Raw genomic sequence first — 22,553 nt, 5'->3', positions numbered from 1 at the left:
CGTTTGAGGCAAATTTACTCAAAGCAGATCATTCAAAGTGTGAAGGTTCATTCAGCGGGTGGGACTGATGCCATTACATGATCAGGAGGCACCAAATAATAATTATATATGCTCCGAGGTCTGAAACTACAAGTTGATACAGAACTATGAAACGCATGGCAAAAAAGTTTCCCAAAAATAAAAGGGTTTAATTAGAGCTAAAACTCTACAATGGCGATAACTCATCTTTTAATAGGTTCACTTATCAAGCAAAAAGTTGTTTTTGTTCGTGCAATTAACATGCAGGTTGATAAATTTTTTCTAACAGTTTTTGTCATTAGTACTTTCATATTATGTGGCAAAAAAGCGACTTTGCACTTTAGTATATATGCTTCAATATTTGACATTTTACAAACCAATACTAAACAACAGAACAAAACAAATACAATCATTCAATTCAGCTCTCGGTTTGAAGTCTGCAGATTTGATTTGATTCAGCAGATTCCTCATTTGTAAAAACAGCACAAAATGCTTTAACGTTTCCTTTGAAATTAAACTAACATCTTTTTGTTACGCCTAACAAATGACTGCGACATAACTTCAGGGTCTCAACTGTAACCGTTCACTTGGACATTTGGGAAGAATAACTAACTGGAAAACACCAGATGTTGATAAAAAGCTTTGTGTGAACAGGATTATGTGTGATGTAAAAAAATAAAGTACAACGCTGACAAAAGCAGCACGTCCAGAGATTTACGAGTTTGTTTCTAATTGTTCAAAGCTGCTACAAATACAAACTCTCTCTGTTGTGTCTGACTCTGTGTGAATAATTCAAGAAGGAGAATCAGCTGCACATGGAACAAGTTCACACGCACACGGCCGTCTCCTGAGACTGCAGAGGCTCACAAACAAGTTCTGAATGAGCCAGAAAATTAATTAGAGGAAGGGAAGCAAAACAAGAGACGCATCAACTGGCTTCCTGTCAGAGGCCTACAGGGAGGGGAGAGGGGTGAGAAGAGGGGAGGCTAAATAAGAGGAGGTGGTGGTGAACGAGAGGAACGAGAGATGGGAGGGTAGAAGAGAGTGACAGGAGATCAAATAGTAAAATTCACATGCGGAGACATTATTTTCGTTCTAAAAGATGCTACTGAATGCACCAACGGTCTTAAATTTGAACAATTATTTTACATGAGTGATAATCACAAGCGTTTGTTGCAATTCTGGGATCAAAACCCTCATCACTCAATCATGAAATGCTTTGATATCTCAGCAAAGGTTTACGCTCGACTTAAAGTGATTTCTTTTACACAGCACTAAACAGTGCAAGTGCTTCACAAATACAAAATAAGAAGAAACACACCTATGTAATATTTAGAGAGCTTTACAAAGGATTTCTTAAAGGTTTACAGATTTGATAATCATTAACAACAAAAAATTTAGTATATAAAATGTTGTGTGCAGCAACAGTTTATAGTTTACTAAAATTAGCAGTGTAATTGTTATCTTCTCTTATCAACTATGACAATATATAGTTTATAAACAAATTATTCCATTATAAACAAAACAAATAGAGTTGCCCTGAACAAATGTTTTTATTATTGTGGTTCTATAAATGTAGTTTATGGTGCCGTTAGATTGTATTCATTTAGTTTATGGTGCCATTAGATTGTATTAATTTAGCTCATGGTGCCATTAGATTGTATACATTTAGTTTATGGTGCAGTTAGATCGTATTCATTTAGTTCATGGTGCAGTTAGATTGCATTCATCTAGTTTATGGTGCTGTTAAATTGTATTCATTTAGTTTATGGTGCTGTTAGATTGTATACATTTAGTTTATGGTGCTGTTAGATTGTATTCATTTAGTTCATGGTGCTGTTAGATTGCTGCTAGACCACCATTGTAATATAGGTGTGTGATCCTTTTTGTGAAGCAAGCAGGAGAGCAAACTTTTGACCGCAAATATTTTTGAAGATACAAGCCAACAAATATATGAAGCAGAATATTCCGTTTGATAAAAACATGTCGGGAATTTCGGAAATTATCACAAATATCTACAGTATGTATCAATGTTGACTTTTGGACTTATATAGGATATTATATTGGATTTGTTTGGATCACAAGTGGGAAACAATCCTATGAAGCCACCACCAGAATCTTATTCTACAAATAGAATAGTTAACTTAGTGGTTAAAAAGTCTGGCTGCTGCAAACACCGATGTACCAATACTGTCTTGATAATAGTAATTCATTCTAAAAACAGTGCTACCAAGAAGCTTAGCTGCGTTCTTCTGCAATCTTTGGACTCATTTCGACAAGACGACAGAACATTTACTGTGTTCCCCAGCATGGTTACAGTCACACTATTTGAGCTTGTGTGTGTTTATGTGCCCATGAATCCAGTGTCCTTGTCGAGGTTCGGGGGCTTAGCAGCGCTGTCGAGAGACTGAGGCCATGCTGGACAGGAAGCAGCACCTTGTTAGTAACGAGGAGGGGGGCGGGTTAAAGGGTCATGGTCAGGGGGTCAGAGGGTACCTTCTGTGCTCCAGAGAAGGCATGGTAGAAACTGGACACATAAGTCATTATGGCTTTCTCATCCGGACGAGCAGTGTTCACAATGTCTACAAGGGGGGAGACCGTGGTTATGAAGACACACACACACACACACACACACACGATTATACACAGCACAGGACACACATGAAGGAACATACATTCACATATTACACACACACACACACACCTTAATTTTTTGGGGAAGTGGGATATTTTAGAACAAGAAGAAAATGCAAAGAAATTTTTTTTTTTTTTTACAATCCAAAGAATGAGAGGAGACAGAGGAGGAGGGGAAGGAGGCTCCATCGATCCTGACGATGACAGACCTTGATATAACAGTGCATTTGGAGATCAACAACACTGTGACTGTAATGGAAGTGAGGCAATAAGAAAATTCAGCGATTGTTTTCATTGTAAATTTATCTTTTTGATTATTTTCGATTGATCGATTAGTTGTTTGGTCTATAAAATGTCCAAGATGACGTCCTTAAATGTCTTTGTTTGTCCACAACTCAAATATATTCAGTTTACTGTGACAGAGAGTAAATAAACCAGAAAATATTCACATTTGAGAAGCTAGAATTTTCTTTTTTGGAGAAAAAAAAAAAAAAAAAAATCACTCAAACGTGTTAAGTGATCATAAATTGGTCTGTGTTACAGTTTCACTACATCAGAAAGCATTGGGACCTGCAAACTATGTTCACTCCTGTTGAAAAATTATGATTCAGCTGTTATGTTGATGTTTCTTCTTTTCTTCAAAAATTAAAAGATTCAAACATCCATTTAGCTGACATCCCCTCAGTGTTACGCAACTGGAGAATACTGTTGAATTGGATGTAGAATTAGTCTTCAGTGACCCGCCATCATTACTGAACTGGGCTCTAAATATTGAGTGGGTCTGCAGTCTACTCAGTGGTTAGATTGAAGAGGTTTAAACTGGGATTAGTTCAGCTGATGTTCAACAGTGCTAAATCTAGACTAACCTTCTGTTTCTGCTGTGAAGTTTGAAGAAGAGCTTTGATAAAGTAATATGTTGCCTGTTGATATTCCAGCTTGTTATAAACACTTGACACTGAAACAGGAAGCTGTTCCTGTTTAAATCTGCTCACAATTTGAATCACAGCTGAAAACTGGAGTACGAGTACTTGAAAAATATAATACACGGGTTGTAAAATTACAGAGTACTGCCCACTCGCATCACAGTCACCTTGTTGTGTGCATGTAAACACAGCCACTCATTGAAAACAGTTTGCATACAGTAGAGTGGATTACAGCACACACACACACACACACACACACACACACACACACACACACACACACACACACACACACACACACACACACACACACACACACACACACACACACACACACACACACACACACACGTCAGAACCTACCTTCTGCGTCCAACATCTTGGGGATGTCCAGGTGCTTTTCAGCCACCTCGAAGGCGTTGTTCAGATTGGTCACCGGGTCATCCTAGACAACCAATCACATCGTCAGAAGACAACTTCATGTTGTTTTTATTCTTATCAGCAAGTTTTTGATTAGTGGTCATTTGAAACTTTACTAGTTTGCGTAACAATATGCAAAGACTTTACAACATTTGGGTCTGGGCTGGGTTTAGTGTTGATGTCCAGCGGTAGTGTAAGTGTGTGTGTGTGTGTGTGTGTGTGTGTGTGTGTGTGTGTGTGTGTGTGTGTGTGTGTGAGGCGGTCTACCTTTCTGAGGCTGTCATAATCGATGAGATCCGGTCTGTGTCTGTGGATCAGAGCGTTGAAGGCGAGACCGTCCTTCCAGCTGTTGGAGAGAACAGATGAGCAGAGTGTGAGGTGGAGGGGTAACATGTGAGATGCCTAACATACATCACAGAACCAGCTGTGGTTAGGGGGTTAAGCCTAACCCTAAGAAAAGTTGCGCTTGAACCAAAGCTTCTCCAGGCCTGTAACCTTTTATTATTCATTTATCCATGACTTTTCCAGGTTTTCAGGACTGTATGAACCCTGGTCTTAACTTAGACCTGGTCTTTGCTTGGTTTCGAGTGAAGCACTGATAATAGAAAATGTTTTTTGTACATCGTATGTGCCTTACACAGCTTCTTCTATTGCTTCTTAAATGTACAAACACATGCACACCACATTTCTGTGGTGGCTTCTGACTCCTTCAGAGAAGTGAAACATGTTTCTCTTTCTCCAACAGGGGGCGACCTTTCTACACATTATAGGAGTCCATGTCAGGAGTATTTTATTTCATTCAGCATTAACAGTGGTATGGTGAGTCTATCGATATGTGCATACAAATCCCCAAACACATTCACTTATAAACCACTACATGCTGCTCCGGGACAAGTGAGAGTCTGTATGTGTTGAGTTATATTTCTGTGTGTCGTACACTAATGCTAATACTGATCTTTTATTTACTGCGACTACCAGAGCTGTTATTAATAACAACTATAACAAAAAAAAAAAAAGTAATGTGGAGGGCCGTCCAGTCCACTGACAGCGAAGCACAACCAGGGCCCCGTCAGGGAGCGAAAGAACGGGAAATCGGGTTCAGTCCGCGTTAGGTTTTGGTGGGAATGTGGCCTCCTGGTGGAGGTCACGGGGGGCAGGGGCACAAGGGGAACATATATCTAAAAAGATGGAGTCGTTCTTTAGGTTTTTGCTAAAAAAAAATCCCCCTATGATGGAACTTTATTTATTCATTTATTTCTTAAAAGTTTTTATTTATTTTATTTATTATGGATTGATCCAGCTTTGGATCACCCCCAGACCCTTGTAAGAGGAGGCCTTAATCACTTAAAAATAAACTGCTCTGAATTATAATGGGAGTGCTCTTTAATTAATATATAATTAATTACTAAAAATACAATTGATTTAATCCATTATTATTATGAGTAGTAGTAGCAGTACATTAATGATAACAATCAATAAATTCATTGAAATATTGACTGTCAACACCTTTCACACAATAATAACACTAACAACCCTGAAAAAAAAAAGTTAGATATGTCCAAACTTAGTGTTTGTGCCTCTCTCTCTCTGTGTGTGTGTGTGTGTGTGTGTGTGTGTGTGTGTGTGTGTGTGTGTGTGTGTGAGACCTGATGTGGAAGTTCTGCACGTTGACATTCTTGTAGGGAGCGGTCTTCCTCTGGCACCACAAGAGAAGACCCTCTTTTGCAGAAGTTTCTGCAATGAGGAGGAAGGAGTTAGAGGAGGAGAAGAGAGGAGGAGCAGCAGGAGAGAAGAAGAAGACAAGGAGGATAAGAAGAAAATGTCTTATTTTATTTCTATGAAAGGTGCCCCGTCAGAAAGAAAAATACGGCGGTGCCTGTGTATGATGTGAGCTAAATATAAACTGTTTCCATCCTCAGCGGACTGGAGGAGTGAGGGATGTTGTTTACTGCGTGTGCCCGTACAAACATTAAGAAACGTATCAGCCACTAATCTAACAAATATTACTCAATATTGCTTCTGGTGGCCCACACCCACCAGAGTTAATTCAACACAGACGGTTTCTCATTAGCCAGCAGAGAGTCACCGCAGCTCTATCAGTCTAAATGCAGCATCCTGGGTTTCATTTGAAGTTGAGAACTTATACTCTGACATTTTTCAGACTAAACGGTTCATGGATTCATTGAAAAACATATTGACAGATTAGTTGCTAATGGATACAACTATTAGTGGGGAGACTTGGTTTGAAAAAGTTTAAAATGTGTAGCAGTTTTTCCATTGTATAACCAAGTATTCCTTAAATTTAAAATGATTAAACCCTTTGAGTTGCACCAAATGAACAGGCATTTTAGCTTAGCTTAAAAGCAAATTTGTAGCAACAGTAGCTCCAAAAGTTGCTAAATCTAGCGAGGAAGTCGTCAAGTCGTCAACACCGACAGCCCGTCCCCTTCAGGCCTCCCTCCAGAGCCACGCCCCAAAATGAGCATAACGTTGCTGTTGTTAGCACTCACAGCTGTTAAGCTAGCAGCTTGAGGAAAACTCAGATGGACTTTTTTCTTTTTTTTGATCAGAGCATTTGATTCATTGATTGCAGTCAGGATGTCATGAGAATTTTCAACAAAAATATCAAAAATATTTTTTAAGAAGATTACCAACCCTGCCTTTATAATCCTGAAAACAGAGCCCTTGAGCAAGGCACTTATCTGCCAAGCTGCTGCTGCTGAATGAGTTTATGCAAACTGAAAGCCTCAAGAAGTTGTACCTTCTACGGAGATGTCCTGGATGGCGAAGCGGAGGATGATGGTCCAGATCATTCCCAGGGTCATCTTGGCGTTTCCGTCCACGATTTCTACAAAAAAAAAAATAGTCAATCAATCACCACATTTCTTTTGTTGTGTCTACATTCACCGTCCGTCACTGCTGTTTGTACAACCTTGCTATTTCATTTAATAATGCCAACACACCCACACACAGCTGCACTTAATGTCCCACAGCTTTCAGTTTCTCTTCCAAGTGAGATGCTTTCATCATGTCTTTCATAAAATAAAATTCATACGTCGTAGATATAAAACGCAGTTAACTGTTTAATCCAATCGATTGGTCGATGGGGGAATATAAAAGTCTGCAAGTTCTGTCTAAATTAACTACATGAGCCACTGTGCACTATATTAATCAAGACACATTAGCATATTAAATTTACGTAATTATTTTATGTTTAAATGATAACAGACTTAAAGCCGACCTGCTCAACAACTAACCCTTCATTCAAGACATTAACTCTCTCTCCGTCTCTCTCTCATACACACAAACGTTAGTGATGGTTTGAGCAAGACACTTAACCCCAAAATTGCTCCCGTAGCTGTGTCTACGGTGTGTAGATACATACTGAATTGTAAGTTGCTTTGGATAAAAGCATCTGCTAAATGACTGTAATGTAATGTATTGTAATGGTCACATTCCACTCACAGCTCAAACACAGACCTGAGACCATTGGTCCATCAGTGCTGTCCTACTCTCATCCTCTAGCTAGTCCATCACACTCACTTCGCTGTCATTCCAACGTTCTTCCTGTTCTATTTGACTACTGTGTTTGACTCTCAGATTGTGGCCAAAATGATAATCCCAATTATTTTGATCAATATTGAGATCACGATTATTTATCACTATTATAAATTGATTCTTTTGAATTCAGTGCATTTTCATTCTGTTCTCCTGCTCTCTGTTGTATTATACGATGTGCAGCAGCAGCAGGATGGCTCGCCTAAAAAGGGATGCAAAAACATCTGGATCGCTCCCTGGTAGCTGGTTAGTTTAGGGAGCGCTTGATTTGATATGCAGTGAGTTTTCTACGAGCGGAGTATTTAAAAAAACATCAATATCACGATCGTGTCCGTTTAATTGTGGAAGCCAAAACGGTGATCACGATTAATATTTATCTAAATATTAATATTTTATCGTGCATCCCTAATTTCTACTTGTGCTGGAGGAGCTTAATGTCCCATTTAGTAATGGAAATCTTTTCTTTTTGTTCTGCGATTTAGAAAAAAAGCCTATTTTTCCACTGTGTCTCCTCAACGTTGTCCTTTAAATGTATTACAGGAAAGTTTAATGGAATACTTCGCCCACAAAATGAGCATTAATATGTCAATTCATTTAATAAATCACCCCGTGCTACCTTAAAAATCTTGAAGAATCAGTGAAGATGCATGTGTTTTGGAAGCAGTAGTAAGTAATACAACCGGATAAATGACACTTGGATTATACAGCATGCATCGTGAGAGAGTTCGTAAACAAATGTTTTTATATAGTTTTACTGCATTTCCTTCAATTAATAAAGAATTAAATTTTTTTGTTTTTGGATTCTCCGTTCACCGTGAAGACAGTTTTCTTCTAGAAGTTTTCTTCAAGAATTCTAGAATACAGGGTGAATAGCTGATAAAACAAATGATTTTGGGGATGAAGTAGTCCTTTAAGATTGAAGTCCCTGAAGATCAAATGGGAACCAGAATGTGTCCTTCTAAAATGTTTCTGTAGGATTTCCTCCTCTCTCATCGCCATCATCCCTCACTGCTTTCCTCTTCCATTTTCTATGTTAGCATTTGTCTCACTGTTGGTTTCCACTAGATGACCTTTAGTGGGTTGCTTTCAGAAAAGGCCAGAAAGAGAGAGTGTGTGTGTGTGTGTGTGTGAGAGTTCACAACGTGCAGTGTGTTTGGTGGTGCAGTATTTTGGGCAACTTTGAGTTCAATAGCGATCAGTATCAGCAGTGTCATTTGGCAAGAACGTCACGTGTTCTTGATGAAGTAGGAATAAAGGTCACACTCCTCCAGCTGCCGTGCACGCACGCACGCACGCACGCACGCACGCACACACACACACACACACACACACACACACACACACACACACACACACACACACACACACACACACACACACACACACACACACACACACACACACACACACACACACACACACACACACACACACGATATCATTGCCCTGGACCTGTGTCCTCAATCAGCAGGAAGGAGGACAGGCACAAAAGAAGGTGTCTTACTGCTGTCTCACCTTCTAAGTCTGATGTGCAAGCTGAGTGAAGCACATTCATTACAAGTTCTGTTGGAGCTGCAATAGTAAAAGATCTGATCAACTAAATGCTCAAAAACGTATACTGAGTTCTTAAAGAGACAGACCATGTTCTGTGTTCTTAAAGAGGCAGGACAGGTTCTGTGTTCTTAAAGAGAGGGAGCAGGTTCTGTGTTCTTAAAAAGACGGAGCAGGTTCTGTGTTCTTAAAGAGACGGAGCAGGTTCTGTGTTCTTAAAAAGACGGAGCAGGTTCTGTGTTCTTAAAAAGACGGAGCAGGTTCTGTGTTCTTAAAAAGACGGAGCAGGTTCTGTGTTCTTAAAAAGACAGCTGTTACGCCATCCTTATTGAAATTAATTTTCTCATTTTACTGTACATGTGTGAGATATTACTTTAGCATCAGTATGCTGTGCAGCTGTCTTATGGGGGTCCTCTTTTTATACGCTTACCCTCTGCTCCAATAGAGACCAGCTTGACTCCTTTGCTGGCAATGAAGTCCAGGGCTTTGTTAACGTTGTTGATCTTGTGCACCCTCATCTTGCCTCGCTCAGGTTTGGGTAACCGTTCGCCTGTGGACACACACACACACACACACACACACACACACACACACACACACACACACACACACACACACACACACACACACACACACACACACACACACACACACACACACACACACACACACACACACACACACACACACACACAAAAAGTGAACAGTTAGCTCCTGCGGTGAAGACAGCTGAGCATGTTTCCACAGGCTCAGCAGAAACACACTCCATCAGGACAGTTAGAGTTACAGAGGGGACGATGGCATCGCTCAAGGCAGAAAAGAAAAAAAAAACTGGAGTGAATGTGAAGGAAGTCAGATTTTATTATAGCAGTTTATATGATGATCTACTGATCTACAACCTGCTATTAAACACAAGGAGAGGACTGCAGTCTTACAGTGACAGATCTGGAGCAGGTTCTCTATGGTCAATAGATACTGTATATACAGGTGGGCTACATGTCTCCACTTCCTTCCACTGCACAAAAGTAAAGACAAAGTATGCCAGATACGGGCGCTGCCCATAGACTATATATAAGAAGTGGACGTAGTCATTGTTACGTCACCCATTGGTTTGTGGACTGCCGTTTTAGTCCTCTACTATAAATATATTTATGATCAAACTGACACACGCTCTATCACCCAGACGGTTAAGGAGAGTCTAAGTTGCAGCTCCTCTCTCGTGCATTTCTCCAAGCAACACTTTAAAATACATCAGCGTGACAAGAACTCCCCAAAATCACAGACAGCATATTTGGGAGAAATCTATTCCACGTTTACTTTGATTTTTATTTATTTTTTTGGCCTCTAACTGGGAGGACTTTGGGACCTGTACTGCAGCCAACCACCAGGGGGCTGAGTTGTTTGGGATTCATTTTAGAGGAGCTGTCATGTCGCCCATCTTTATATACAGTCTGTGGGTCCATGCTGAGGCTGTGCACTGTGAGCGACCACGCCCCGGAACGTTGTGCATCTTAAACAACTAACAACATTTTGATTGATAGCTCAGTGACGTGTGTGTGTGTGTGTGTGTGTGTGTGTGTGTGTGTGTGTGTGTGTGTGTGTGTGTGGTGGGCTCGACGGCTTTCCCTGCGGCTTCTGTGATAAACGTCAGACGTCCCTACAGCCGGTTTAGTCGAGATATATATTAAAAAAAAACAAAAAACAAAACGTCCCCACTCGGCAGCCTGACTCTCTCTACAGACGAGTTACCTGAGATGGTCTCCAGCAGCAGCATGAGTTTGAGCCCATCCCTGAAGTCCTCCTCGATGTTCTCTATCTGCGTGCCGGACTTTCTCAGGTGGGAGTTGCACCACGCCGTGAACGTCTGCGTGAGAGTGAACAGAAACAGGAGGCACATGGTGATTATTCAGAGCCCGTTCGGTTTGTTGGTTGTTCCTTCTTTTAAAACCACTTTCAAATCGAGAATGAAAGAAAATTAATTTCAATGGACAGGAAGGAAGGTCAGGGAGTCGCTTTTGATATGACAGGAAGTAGCAGAAGAAAAAAGGGGAGGAGACAGATGTTATAACAATACCTACAGCTAAGAAATGAGAGTGGCCAGTGACATCAAAGAACAATTTACGCTGTATGTCACAATGAAAATGTGGCGTTGCAGCAGCACAAATCTCACACGTCAACAGCTGCTTAGAATTCACGTTTTTTTTTCTGGTTCGCCAGCATTCTTCAGAAATGTGTTTTGAATCATTTTATTGTGAAGGAGTTTCGTGGCACTGAGGTAGGCACGGGACCGGAGAACTTTTGTCACGCCACTCAGTCAGAAATCATACTTATGGCTCATCATCAATGTGTCAAAACTATTTTATTTCCTGACTTGTTACATAACTCAGGGGAAATGCCTAAAAAATGCCAAGTGACCAAAATACGTGTTATAAAGCATAACGGCTGAAATGTAATACACCTTAGAGGGGGAACATCCGTCATGTGAGGGGAGGAGGAAAAAGGAACCAAGAACAGGAAGGAAGGAATGTAGGTTTTTCCCCCAGCGGGAAAATAAAGGAGATAAAACAGACAGTTAAGTATAATGAACAAGAAACATTTAGTAGTTTCAGCTTCGTAACTGAGAATTTGCTGATGCTTTCTTTAGTTGTATATTTCATCTTTATTTCAATACGTTTCACTTTTGGACTGGAGGATAAAGATGAGCGGTTCTCACCATTTCCAGACAATACATAGACTTAAAAACTTATTTTAAAATCGTAGAGATGAACTCTGGCTGCATCTTTGAGGAGAAACTCTGTTTTACATGTTAAATCAACTAATCGATTAATTGGCAAAGTCTTATGAGTGTTAGTGGAGTGAGAATTTCTCTGGTGGAGGACGGCCCTCAGATGGACTGATGAGGAAACTGATGGTTATTTGCCGTTCTATTTTCACTTTTGCTTCACTTCAGACTCACACCAGCAGTTACAAAACTTTGAAGATAATGCCACTTGTGGTGCAGCAGTTTACAGAACTCAGTATGGCTCTTATCAGGGTTTATAGTCACAGATCGGATCAGCTGAAGAAAAAAAAAAAGGAGCAAATATAACTTTTAGAGATGCCCACGATAACATTTTTGTGCCATTGATACCAATTGTCGATGTATTGGCTGATACGGATCATTTTTGTTGTCGTCTTGTTTTGTTATAGCAGCTGGTATACAAGGCTCCAGATAATGGAACTCTATGGAACCTCCGTACGTTAGCCGTTAGCTCCGGTATGACCGGAACGGATCAACCACTGTTCCACCCCTGAACACCACCGCTGAAAGTGAGCAAGTATCTATCGACCCTTACATCTCCTCTTTCTCCACCGCTCTCCTGCGCCGTGTGTTCACAAACATGACAGGGGGCTTGCTGCCCTGCCCAGCTCCCCCCCGTCCCACCACGGACACCCTCACAAAGCACCCATTGAGCCTCCTGGATAATAGCACCCTTCAGCCATCTGTACTCTCCCTGAGCTCTGTGTGTGACCCTCCCCCAGATAGGCCGATACCAACCCCCAACACACACACACATTTAACACTGGATCAGTACATACACTAAGGAGGAAGGAAGGGGAGATACATTTCACATAAACAAACAGAGGTACAGACAAAGTTGTGTGGTGTGTGTGTGTGTGTGTGTGTGTGTGTGTGTGTGTGTGTGTGTGTGTGTGGGGGGGGGGGGGGGGGGGGGGGGGGGGGGCAGAAAGACAATGCGCGCACACACACACACAACAATGCAGCAGGAAGTGGCACTGCAATGACAGGAAGTTCCAGCTTAGTTCAACACAAAGCAGACAATCAGAGTGGAGCTGCATCCATCACTGTCACTGATCTCTGCACTGCAAAGATGAAAGAACCTTCCGGTTTGTGAGCATCATAAAGCATCTACAATACATTTAGTATTTCTATGATTTTAATAAAAAAAATTGAATTTGGTAAAGTGCACAACTGGGGCTGGACGACGTGACTGTGTAAAAATGTTTTTCAGTTGTAATTTTTACGACATTGTTTCCAACGAACTGAATAAAACAATGTGGAGGCCATACACACCCTCAGATAACAGATAACATTGTGTGACACGATCATGCTACACGTTCAATACATAGCAATGACACCGAACGTAAACAGAGCAGGTCTGAAAGAAGTACAAAGAACTCAACGACGGCAATAATATAATAACCAGCAAGGTTATGGAGTCGATTTGTTGAATCGTTTTTAGTTTCATACTACGTTTGCTGTCCCTCTTTCGATAAGATATGGAATAGACCTGTGCTTATATTATTTTGAATCTAGTGTTTTACTGTTGTGTTCATTTTGCATCAAAGTTCTCATTTATGTGAGAAAAATACTCTTTATTTTTCAAGTATTTACTTCACACAGGAGAAAAAAATAGACTTTAAGACGTGGTTATTTCACAAAGCAGAAAACATGCTATATGGTGACATTTATAATCAGAAAGATATGAAAGGAACTATATCTGGATAGAAGAGTGTGGCCACATCTCCCAACCCCAACGACAACATTCACACAGTCATCTCACCCTGAAACTTTGTTTGAAAAGTACTTTCTACAAACTTTACTATGAACCTCACATTTTTCAGGGTTTGTATGATGCAACAGACTGCATGTTCCAAGACTGTAACAGATGTTTAACAGGTTTGTTAAAGAAGAGGAGGTGCAGCTGTTGGTGGACCATCAAATGAACACAATGAATATCTCTAATCTAAAAAACAAATCACTTTCTGAATTGCCACCTAAAACCGGATAGAGCGAAGAGAGGAACGACGAGGGGTTTCTGCCCACGGCTTTCATCCGCCTCCCTCTGAAGGACCGGAGGTCAGACCCCCGTCAGCCGCTCTGCGCCTTGCTCGAGGGCACTTCAGCCCGGCTTCGTCGTAGCTTACAGTAGCCCTGTAGTCGAGTATGTGACAGTGTTCAGCTAGCTTTGATCATGGTGGGGGGGGGCGTAGCACACCTCTGGCTAGCTGATGTCACTCCGGGACAACGAGGTGTGGTGCTGCTGCTTGTTGACGACGGACGCACGCACGCACACACACGCACCCATGCTGGGTGGACACAAGAATGCAGCTACAACAATTCTGGTCTTCTTGTCACAACAGGAACAAAAACAGCTTCAGGTCCAGCATGTGACAACGTTATCGTGTGATATCTCTGGCAAGGTGAACTACTCCCCTTGTACAAACACATCATTATGGATTAGAGACATCAGCCACCATCTACTACCGTTTTCCGAAAATGAAGCAGCACATGGCTGATAATTCTAAAAGGCAAAAATGACAGAGAGGAGGCTAGTGGGGAGAATACGAGAGGTTCTGACGCCACTGATGATGAAAGCAGCAGGGACAGACCGAGCATTGACTCATGTTGTGCTGTAACAGAAAAAAAGGGTGCAACCAAATCTGGTACTGGTGCGACCAACTGGGAAAGTAAGTCTGAGGCCCTGCAAGCATCATTTCAACTGCTTCACCTCGACTGGCTTTCAAATAACCCAGTTTAAAATGCTAGTTTAAATATTAGTTTACCAGTCTTTATCGCATCAGAGTTTCAGTTTTGATTGTCATGGATATCTACTGGCCGAACCGACCGACTTAAAAAGTGAACTGACCAAATGGGGCGAGTGCCAATGAAGCCTGTTAAAGCTGCTCCGTGTGTATGTGTGTGTGTGATCAGTCCAGAGGATTTCTGCTCTGAGCTGAGGACACAGATAACAAGCTGATGTCTGCGCGGCGCCTTCTCAACACCCAGCTTTGCTCTGCGCCACACTCTCATCCTCCGGTATCTGTAGCCACGGTGGAGAACGTCCTCGCTGACATCACTATTTCACGCAGCAGCTCTCGTCTCGCCGTTTGAGGTCACTGCTGAACCCCAACGTGTCATCACGGTGACATGTGTTAGAGCCGCTTTTGGTGATTTTACACGTCCGAAGCTCGATTTGTAACAGTCACCATTTTATCTACCGGCGGCCAATTCTTACATCTATCATTGTCTAATAAAATTATAGAGAAAATCTTTATCAAAGCAGCCTCACAGGGTGAGTGGGAGGGACTCCCTGCAAGACCTTCAACCTGAGGGCGGACTGTCCTTAACCGACCCGTCCTGAAACACAGACACCCCCTCCCCCTCTCATTTACCACACTTTGTGGGTGTGACTGGTGTCATCGCCGTACATTTACAACCAACGGGGTTGTATGATTAGATTGTTTACAAGAGCACAAAGTTCTTCATAGATCTAGCCTCAAAGTGCAATAGACTGATGTTAAAATGCGTACTGTTCATATTCATCTTTGTACAAGGAAGTATTTTCTTTCAACCGTAGGTCCAACATGAAACTGCTCATAACAAAGCACAACCCGCAGATTTTTTGGGTGAACCGTCCCTTTTACTGTAAAAATCAAGGCTGTCATTCTGAATTTTTGACATAATCAGCCATCCTTGTTTGTGTGAATATCTGGAAGCGGTTAAGTCGTCCAACGTGTCTCCGTCTTCCGTGGCAGATATACAGCCGCCTCCTCGCTGCTTTACTGCTGCCAGAGGGCGGAAAAACAGACGCAGCCTAACGAGGTCTACTGGGGTCAGCCGTTTGATCTCCGTTTTCACACACACACACACACACACACACACACACACACACACACACACACACACACACCAGTGTGAACCCCCCCCACCCAACCCTGATGGGCCCTACAGAGGTCAAAGGTCAAGGTTCAGATAGCTATTCGTTTTAAAGAGAGGAACTCATTTTAAACTGTAAAATGCACACGCATATAAAAACAAAGGCCTCCATTTGAAACAACAGTGAAAACGCCCACATGCACTGAAAAATATGGAGTTACATAGAGAGAGCAGAAAAGGGGTGGACAGCATCAGTCTCTCTCACACACACACACACACCACTCCTAGGACAGGAATGTGTTTGAATCGACGTTCCACTACACACCTATCGTATACCTGTGCTGCTCTCTTCTACTATTTCACCAGTTCTTCCCACACCCAACGTCTCAATGCATGTGCAATTCTCTGAATACATAGGCAACCTAATTGTATGTATACTGAAGGGTGCGAACACACACACACACACACACACACACACACACACACACACACACACACACACACACACACACACACACACACAGAGAGAGAGAGAGAGACACAGACAGACAGACAGACAGAGATAAGGGTGTGTCTTGCTATACCTGGGAAGAATGAGCCAGGTTGAACACAATGTTATTGCTCTAGTGCCGTGCATTCTCTGCACGTCAGCAGTGTGTGTGTGTGTGTGTGTGTGTGTGTGTGTGTGTGTGTGTGTGTGTGTGTGTGTGTGTTTTGTAGATCACACACCCTTTTTCTTTCTTGCCAGCGCCAATGAGCTCTTAAAGCAACTCCACACACTGACAGCCTGTTTCTGTGGCAGCTCCACTGACTCATCCACACTGCTTACTCTGTGTCACTCTTCAACAAACAGCTATTATACTGTCACTTTAACTTCTCGTGTCCACATGCTCTTGTATAGTTTTCTTTAAATTCTACTCTTGTTTTTACTTTCTCTTTATATCTGTATTGCTGCTTGTGCTGTTGAAACAACAGATTTTCCCGTCTGAGGATCAATACACATTCATCTTATCAGATCTTAGAAAATATTCCAGAGGGGAAAAAAAAAATGTTTTTTTACTAAACCATATTAGTCTATTTCAATATATTATTAAAATATCTTTATTTTCATGCTTCATTAAAAAATGAGCCCCTTTCACTGTGTGTTTTCAGGTCAAGTTAATAGTAAGATTTTGCTCGCCTAAGAAAACCTTGTTCAGCATTTAGCTGTACCCAACGCCATCCTCTTGTGTCACTTCTGGTTCCACAAAAAAACAAGATGCGACGGACAAAGACGTCGATGGACAAGAACCGAGACAGCGGTAGCAAAAATATGGCGATGGCCAAAAAGCCCAAACAGTGCTTCCAAAGAGCAGCCCACAAACCAATGGGTGAAGTCACAATGACTACGTCCACTTCTTATACACAGTCTCAGTTACACACTTCTGTTCTTCCAACTACGCTTTCTTCACACTTCGTGTTGCTGGAATTTTGACCTCTTCGAGGCAACACACTTCTCACAAGTCAAAAAGGTCTCGTACTTTCAAGCCACACATCTTTCTCAAGGTCTTCCTCAAGATGAGTTCTTAGCACAGCCACGGTACACACACACACAAGCTGCAAACGCACTCTTTTACCACAGCCTAGTTGTGCAATTCATCTAGGTAAAATTAACGGTTTGATATCTCACTGCTACGTTGAGACTCTGTGACTTGACGAAACTGCTGACACATAAAGACGTCTTTTGTCACTTCCTGTAAAAAACAATTGCAGAGTGACAGTTTGCACCTTTTGAAAGTGCGGTTTGAATTAATTAGGCAGCAGCGTTTGTCCTCCATACTGTGCTGCTGCTGAAAAAACACCTCCACAACACCTGCGAGACTGTCGTGAAAAATATAAAAAAGTCAAAGTGACACAGGGAGGTTAGGAAGTGACTCTGGAAATAAAAAATTGCAATGTAATGAAATATATAATCCAAATACAATTCATTAGTGAACGCTGCCTTAATATTGTGTGCCTGTAAACATAGTCAGGTTGGCTGTATTGACAGGCCTACTGTGTGGAGGTGAAGCCCGGGCGTGGCACGACGAAGCGCCAGAGAACGAAAAAACGCAAATGTAAAAACAAAAGCAGATGGCAAGTTGTTGCAAAAAAAAAAAAAAAAAAAGATTTACACTGCTAGTTAAAAGAGTTTTATGGGACCTGCTGGCAGAGAGCTACAACCTCAAGGAACTTTGGACGGGGCCGTACTAGACTGGACCGGCTGCACCAGACCAAAACCATGCAGGCCTGGCTGCTGCGAGTAAAGCTCAGCAGCTAGTCTGGTCTGGCCTGACAAGGCCTCCTATTCTTAGAGGGGATTTTAAAAAAAACTAAAATGGGGCTGTGGCGTGCGACACCATGGCACCACTAACCGTCATCGCAGTCTTTGGCTTCAGACGCTGCGGAGGACGGGTTGGTCTTTGTGCCTCAACATACAGGGAGGAGAAGTTTCCCACATGCATTCGCAGCATCTGTCGACTACCAAAAGTTCAACTCCACATTTTAAAATGTTGGGAGTCACAACTGTCCTCCATTAAGTCAAGCAAACCACAAGGCAAATCACCATCTTCAAGATTCCTCGAACTCCACTTGAGAAACAAACATCATGACGCCTGCTTTCCACAACGACGCTGAGCGGGAACAGAAATCTAGACACCGCAAACTAGGAAATAGATTCCACTGCATTCCACGGTTCCATGCAGCCCCCATTGGAACTGGATATGTAGGCCCGCTACTGTAGAGCTGCTGCACCGCTCTGGAGTCACTGTGCTGAACCCGGGGGGGCACAGGTACCAGGGCTTCACGGTGCATGCGTGTGTGACAACTGAGGGGCTGAGGAGGATGAACTAGCCTGCAGCTAAACCAGTGAACAGCTGTTTGTTGTGAGAAAAGTCTTGACATACGGCAGCATTACTAACTGTGAAATTATTATTATTATCATCATTTTTTTTAATGGATGTGGTGCCATCGCCACAGCGAAGAGGAGGAAGAATGGATCAGGGAAGAAGACGAGGAAGATGAAGCACAGCGGAAGTTTGTTTTGGTCTCATAACCCTGTCAAGTCTGGACTGCACGCACGCACGCACGCACGCACGCGCACACACACACACACACACACACACACACACACACACACACACACACACACACACACACACACACACACACACACACACACACACACACACACACACACACACACACACCAGAGGGAGCTGACAGACATGTAATTGCTGTGTGCTTCTTGGCCGGCCTAATGCCCTTCAGATATGCCATTATGTGAGTCAACAAGCTTAACACGGACGCACGGCTCTCCAGGACGAGACGCAATATAGCAGATAACAGAAACAAATGGAGAGGGAGGATTAAGGAGAGGAAATGCAGAAGGGGGAAGGAGGAGGAGAGGAGGCCAGGAGATGATCAAGAGGAGGAGGAGTGGAAACGTGATGAATGAGCCAACTGGGAGGAAGAGAGACAACATATGTGACAAATATAATTAAAGTTCATGTGGGGAACTTTTAAGTGGTTATGAGAACAGTCTCAGTTTAACACTGCTGCCTCTATAGGACCTTCATAAGGGAACGCCATCATCAGGGAGAAGAGTGGCTGTTTCTGTATCCTTAATGTCTTAATGCACGTCAGCGGACAGACCCGGCTTCTCCTAAAGAACTTCGACCTGCAGACGGAAGCTCCGGCAGGGAGGAGAGCTCGCTGCCCGGCCGAATCGAATCCTTCGCATTTCATTGGACGGCTAAAAAGTGGGCGGGCTTTGATACTGAGCTAAAGAGGCCGGTGGCTTCACACAAACACCTCCCTGGTTGCCAAAAGTTGCAGATTGGTCGATGGAGGGACGTCACAATATTATTGGTTGGTACTAGTCTATCTAAGCACACGTCATATTTAGTTTTACAGGAAGAAAAGATGATTGGAGAGATAGATATATATATATATATATATATATATATATCCTAATGAATGATGACTTGTCTGTTCATCGGCCAAAGTCCAAATTAATCAGCAGCTAGCTGCTGGCTTTTAGTGAATAGCTAGCGTGTTATGAGAGGAGACTTAAAAAGGTGGAGAGTGAGGAGAGGAAACAAGGGGAGGAGGAGGGCTAACGTGTCGGTGCGGTGGGGTCATTTGTTCATTTATTTATGCCTCTTCCTGTCTTTGTTGCCGTCACTGGGTCGGGTTGCACCTCCACCAACAGGGACTGTGTCCTATTTTAGGATCAGCGACCTAAGACACACTGGCTAGGTGATACTAACAAATTATTAATACTAACTCAAATAATTGTGTAGCAAATTAATTTATTTGAATTAAAAGACAGGGATTATTTTTCTGCGTTGCAAATTTTATTATGAACATGAAAACTTTCATGCTTAAAAACCTGAAGGTTTCCTTTCTACTTTCGGCTCAAAGACTGAAGGAAACTGGTGGGAATCGAACCGTCCAGAGATTTTTATGTGCAGTGAAGTCACGATGTAATCACAATATAATCAGAGGTGGAATGTAATCTGTTAAATTAAGTCACTTGTGATGCATATAAAACATATGAAAACATTACAAGTACAGTTGAAACAATTGGCAGCAAATCTGCAAAAAAAACATTCCATGGGTTCAGATTAGCTGCTCTTCCTTATATTAATGTTAATAAAGTTAATGTAATCGTAATAATGTTGAGGTTTGGACTAAACAAGCATAGTGAAGGTGTCACTTTGGGCTCAGGTGTCACTTTGGAATATTTCACTATTTTCACAAACCAAACAATCGATCGATTAATTAAGAAAAAAATTAGATTAATCCATAATGAAAAACATCAATAGTTCATAATGTAAAAAAAGCTCCAGCTCAACCAACTGCTACAGTAAATTTACATGAATGCATGAGTAATGATAATCTAATTATAGAATATAAAATAGTCACAGGGAGATTTATATACTGAAGTACATCTTCCTGACAATACTTGAATACTTTGACTTAACTAACATTTTCCATGCAGGACTTTAACTTGTTACAGCTGTTTTTTTACAGTGTGGTATTAGTAAATTTGTATGTAAGTAAATGATTGAAATACTCATTTTGAAGCGATTTGTCTGTCCAAAAAAAGTAAATCTGCGGTTGCATATTTCCACACTATGAGGCCACGTCGTCCGGCTGTGTTTCAATACTAACTGCTGGGGACTTTGGGGCCGGTTGCGTCAGCATTGCATCACCGTGTGTTGACACTGTCCACCACAAAAGACACACGTGTCTTAATCTACTGCTTTTCTAGGTGAGGATTTCGGCTGACACAATCATACACGACGTAGCGCGTATAAAAAGGTTGGTGTGTCATTGAAAGACTTTTAGAAAAGATGGATTTTTTTACTCATGTGCTGAGGTTTTTATTGTCAAGTCTTTATTTGAAATTGGACTGAACATACTTACTGTTCATTAAGCCAATCCACCACATGTACTTCACTCACAGACAAGAAAATCAGCCAGAGATTAAAAATATGAATCCTCCAAAGTATGTGTGATCACTCCGGCTCTAAAGGGGGCAGCGATTAAGAAATCGCTCCTCCTTAAAAGGTAGTCGGTGTAACCTGCCGTGAAGCAATAAGCCGGAGGAGTCTGTTAACGCAAATACCACCCAGAGCCTCAACCGTTAATGAGAGAATACCGGACACTCGCTGTACTGGCAAAACTTCTAAATGTGGTGGTTTCTTTCACCCCTATATGTTTGGCCCTATGGTTTTGCCACTATGTGGAGTTTGGGTTCCTCACGTTAGACTCGCAGCCTTTCCTGAAATAAACTCCAGAGGATCTGATGGTTCAGTATTACTTGTATTTTATTACAACGTAAAACAAAAGGGAACATAAGATGCTGTTGTTTGTTTGTCCTTTGGGTCAGCGTTTTTGATTGCCTTTAATCAGCTGTTGCTGTCACAGGCTGAGGCCGAGGTCAAAAACGGTATTTGCCATAACCCGCTTTCTCCACCTCCCTATGCGCCATAACCCCCCTCCTCCTCTAGCTGTGGGCGGGGCACACTTGCATTTAACAAAATTAAAAGAAAAAGATCAGTAATTAAAATACATAAACATCAACTTAAATGCGGCTCCTACACTCGCTAAATTGTAAGCACAGTTTAGAAATCTTCTAGTTTGAGGCGATTAAACTCAGCTAAAGCGTAGTTTGGTCACAAGTTGCCGCCATGTTGGCAGACACGTGTCTGTAATCCTGCAAATAAACAGTAGAAGAAGAAGAGTAGGTTGTGAAGCGTAAACAAAACCATCCCACCATCTAAGAGAGAAACACAGAGGGGTTTTCAAGGACTTTGTTTGAACTCGGCAAAAAGAGACAAGCATTCGCACGCGGGAATATCTGCGAAGACGTCGACGGGGGAAACGGCTGACCAGTCATGTGAGGAAAATGTTTGCTACGTCAGCATTTAATCGACAAAGGCCCATTCCGTTACATATTTAGATGTCAACAATATTTCAACAAAAGCCCAAAACCACCCAGAGCGAGCGTTAAAACAGTCCGCGGTTTTGTTTTGTTTTTTAGTTTCTGTGCAGCTTTTCTAAGGTGCTACTTCAAAATGTGCATAAATAATCTGAATATTTTGCTGACAGTTGTGTGCAGGAGGAGGCTGAGGGGGTAAAGAGAGATTTATTAGGACACCGGGACTCATTCTGGGAGGAAATGAAGGGAAGAGAGGCAACAACAGAAAAGGTGGGGGGGGTACAAGGTTTTACAAACTACATACACACTAAAGGTCTGT

At 42.0% G+C, this 22,553-nt stretch overlaps 1 protein-coding gene across 5 annotated transcripts in view; it reads right to left on the bottom strand.

Annotated features, from left to right (window-relative positions):
* actn4 (actinin, alpha 4) overlaps positions 1-22,553 on the bottom strand; it is a 62,786-nt gene that overhangs the window by 19,633 nt on the left and 20,600 nt on the right. For 3 of the 5 annotated variants that reach the window (XM_068706871.1, XM_068706873.1, XM_068706868.1), the window contains exons 2-8: positions 10,854-10,968; positions 9,535-9,654; positions 6,757-6,843; positions 5,642-5,729; positions 4,263-4,341; positions 3,939-4,020; positions 2,515-2,600 (exon numbers count right to left, since the gene is read on the bottom strand). In XM_068706871.1, coding sequence (XP_068562972.1) covers positions 2,515-2,600; positions 3,939-4,020; positions 4,263-4,341; positions 5,642-5,729; positions 6,757-6,843; positions 9,535-9,654; positions 10,854-10,968 — 657 coding nt within the window. The remainder of the gene's footprint in view (positions 1-2,514; positions 2,601-3,938; positions 4,021-4,262; positions 4,342-5,641; positions 5,730-6,756; positions 6,844-9,534; positions 9,655-10,853; positions 10,969-22,553) is intronic. The other 2 variants (XM_068706870.1, XM_068706869.1) reach the window with 1 other exon arrangement.

The sequence above is a fragment of the Cebidichthys violaceus genome, unplaced genomic scaffold (assembly GCF_023349555.1).
Source record: "Cebidichthys violaceus isolate CVI_PGR_0920_01 unplaced genomic scaffold, fCebVio1.0.p SCAF_120, whole genome shotgun sequence".
NCBI lineage: Eukaryota > Metazoa > Chordata > Actinopteri > Perciformes > Stichaeidae > Cebidichthys > Cebidichthys violaceus.
This window is presented reverse-complemented; position numbering and strand designations above follow the sequence as displayed.